At 33.5% G+C, this 3,308-nt stretch overlaps 1 protein-coding gene across 1 annotated transcript; it reads left to right on the top strand.

Annotated features, from left to right (window-relative positions):
* LOC111383729 (expansin-like B1) lies at nucleotides 1-2,439 on the top strand. Its single transcript, XM_023007871.1, has 4 exons — nucleotides 1-165; nucleotides 781-887; nucleotides 1,040-1,348; nucleotides 2,202-2,439. The coding sequence occupies exons 1-4, from the start codon at nucleotides 45-47 to the stop codon at nucleotides 2,397-2,399; spliced, it is 735 nt and encodes a 244-aa protein (XP_022863639.1). The 5' UTR covers nucleotides 1-44; the 3' UTR covers nucleotides 2,400-2,439.
* The last annotated feature ends 869 nt before the right edge of the window (nucleotides 2,440-3,308 follow it).

Below are 3,308 nucleotides of genomic sequence, written 5' to 3'. Positions count from 1 at the left end.
TTGTGTATCCCTCGTCCCCTTCAAGAACTGGAGCTGTCTGAAAAATGGGTTCTTATTTCTTCTTTTTTCCTATGATATTGCTGTTGGCAGCAACTTGTTATGGCCAAGGATTTCAAAAATCGAGAGCAAGCTATTACGGTAGTCCCGAAGGCCTAGGAACTGCAAGTATGTGGTGCTCTCGTTTTCCCTTTCCCCTCTTCTTTATGATATTTTATTTTTTTGCACAACTATTTTACTTTTTTAATTTATTTTATTATTATTTTTTGTGTAAAATATGTGCTACACTTTTTGTAACACAATTTTATGTCTATTCCGCTGCATGTTTTCATCACTGTGGTGATTATCAACGTTGTCGTTGGGGCTGCCTATTTCCACCACCACCATTACAACCATTGACAACAATCTACAATGTCACCATCAAATTTTCACTTCCAGCCATCTCACGATAACCACCCTCGGTCACCACTAGATCAATACTATCTCAACTTGCCACCAGATTTGTACTACTATCAAGCCCACATGACTACAAAAATGACCATCACCCACCCCCATCGCTATCGCAATCGCCATCACCCATTTCTAAATTTTGTGTACAAAAGAGTTAAGTGATTTTCAATTTTTTTTACCAAATATTTTACTTATTCAAGATATTTTGACTCAGTCAACAGTACGGAATCATAATATTAATAATACCACTAGCATAGTAGATAGTAATATAGTAGTTTGGATTATTCAGTGTGATGATAACTAATTCAAATGAGCTTCTCATAATTTTACCAGCCGGAGCCTGTGGGTTTGGAGAGTTTGGAAAGACCGTCAACAATGGTGAAGTCGCGGGTGTCTCTAGGCTTTACAGTGGTGGAAGTGGTTGTGGAGCTTGCTATCTGGTAAGGCAATTTCTTCTTTAAATAAATTTAAAAAAAAATGAAATGAAAAAGAAGTTCGTGCTTTATAGAATCTCTTGGGGACCATGTTTGGAGCTATTAGTATCACAATTTTCTCCCATAAGCTGATGCCTAACATTCAATGACTCGATTAGGTAAAGTGCAAAATCCCAAAATACTGCAGCAGGGAGGGAGCAAAGGTCGTGGTAACGGATTATGGCGAGGGAGACAGAACAGACTTCATAATGAGCAAGCGTGGCTACGAAAAAATGGCTCGACCCAATATGGCTCCACAACTACTTGCTTATGGTGTAGTTGACATTGAATACAGAAGAGTTCCATGTAGTTATAATCGCAACCTTGAGCTAAGAATCCATGAGAATAGCAATTACCCTTCCTACTTGGCCCTGGCCCCTATATACAAAGATGGAATGTCTGATATCACTGGTATAGACATCGGACTGGTATATCCTCTAACAAAACTCTTCCTTTTTCTACGTCATGAGCATGAAGTTTTTATGCCATCGTGTTTTCCAAAGTTTAAAAGTTCGTTAAAGGTATTTTTCTTATAAGTGATATCATGCGTATGTCATGTAGGATGACTATCAATAATTTTCATTATGTATAACATTAATCTTCTTATAAATATGTTTGAACTTGATAGAAATTACTTTTGTTTTGAAATATTTTGTTTAGAAACTTACCTTTTAGACAAACATTTTCTATTTACTTTCTAAAAACGTTCTTTTTTTTTCTTCTTCAAATTAGAAGTTCTTTTTTATTTTTTATTTTTTTATTTGCTTCTTCAACTTAGAAGTCTCAATTTGAAGTAGACCACTAAATTTCAATTCTTCAAAATAGGTCACTATTACATTTCCATTCAACCAAAGCAATATACTTTTCTCAAATATTACAAGCTAAAAAGTAAGCATACAGAATTTCATTAGTACTAAAGTACCATAAGTTATTTAAAGATTAAAAAGTAGGTCAAACTTAGTCCCTGCTTGATTCAACCGAAAAATTAGATTAAAACCTTAGTAAAAAAATAACAATTAATTTTAATCACATATTTCATGGAACCTAAAACTTTTTAACTACATATTGCATCAATTTTTATCAAAAATCTACTAATAATCTGATTTTCATCTAAACCTATTAGGGGCTTACCTTTAAGTTACTTATTTTGTCAAACACGTTTCCGAAATTACTTGTTTGACTAGCAGAAGACGTAATTTCTAAAAAAAGTAATTTTTAAGCACAACTAAATATTCTTTTCAATGATCACTGACATTGTACTATTTCTGCTAATGAACAAAGGAGAATAGCCAGAAATGGAGGCCAATGCGTAGGGCGTATGGAACGGTATTCGACATTTCAAATCCACCCATCGGATCTCTTCGCGTTAGAATTTATTATGCCATCCCGTATGAAGTTAATTCGGTACAATTAACCCGTGCCATTCCTATGGATTGGAAGGCTGGAGCTGCATACGACACTGCATCTCAACTTAATTAAGCTCCAAACTACCCGTTCCACCTACTTTTTACATATATATATATGTATAGTATAAAAAAAGGTTGAACCCCAACCTTGAGGGCTCTCACCGCCCCGTCCCTAGAGCTTTGTGAGATATATATGTAAAGTGTGTGTGTGTGTGTGTGTGTGTGTGTGTGTGTAACAAGTTAAAAATAAATAAGTGGGACTTTTGTTCAGTTGTGATATAAATAAAATTTCTGTAATATTTAGTTATTTATGCTACCCTGGTACAAACTTAGGCCCCGTTTGATATACATTAATGTAAAAATGAGAATGAAAAATATAGTCGTTATGGACCCTACACAAAAGATGAAAAGTCAAATATGGTGGTTTGATGTGATGGATAACGACCATATTTTTTATTTTAATGGGTAAATAATGGAAAACAAACAGGGGCTTAATATTTTTTAGTTAAGTTTATGGGACATTAATCCCGGTTTATTAATGTGTTTTAAGAGTCAAGTTTGTTGAATGTAAGAACCTCTTCAATAGTCTTTTTTATTTATTTATAGAAGCATCTCGTATATAATAGAAAATATTTTGAAATTTAAACAGTAAGACTTTCGATACACTCAAACAAGCTCTTTATTTTACTTTTTCAAAATATATTTATTTTTTCCCCACATTTTCAATTAACATATATTTTTATAGATGTCAATTGCCAATAAATTCAAAGAGAATTTGAATAATCCAAGAAATGAATAATCGAAATTTGCAATTTATTAAATGCAATGTGATCTTTGGATTCATAATGCTTATGACATAACATGGGTCTTCATGACTGAAGCGATGGAGGGAAATGCTCAAACTTTATGTAAATGGCGATTCTACTTCTAGAGTCATGTGAGAAATGATTAAAATGGTGATTGAGTGCAAACTTACTTTTAC

The sequence above is a fragment of the Olea europaea genome, unplaced genomic scaffold (genome assembly GCF_002742605.1).
Source record: "Olea europaea var. sylvestris unplaced genomic scaffold, O_europaea_v1 scaffold2744, whole genome shotgun sequence".
In the NCBI taxonomy this organism is placed as follows: domain Eukaryota; kingdom Viridiplantae; phylum Streptophyta; class Magnoliopsida; order Lamiales; family Oleaceae; genus Olea; species Olea europaea.
This window is presented reverse-complemented; position numbering and strand designations above follow the sequence as displayed.

Coding starts and splice junctions, on each gene's coding strand:
- LOC111383729 (XM_023007871.1), top strand. CDS start 45: ATGGGTTCTTATTTCTTCTTTTTTCCTATGATATTGCTGTTGGCAGCA. Junction 166..780: donor CGAAGGCCTAGGAACTGCAA/GTATGTGGTGCT, acceptor TAATTTTACCAG/CCGGAGCCTGTGGGTTTGGA. Junction 1,349..2,201: donor CTGGTATAGACATCGGACTG/GTATATCCTCTA, acceptor TAATGAACAAAG/GAGAATAGCCAGAAATGGAG.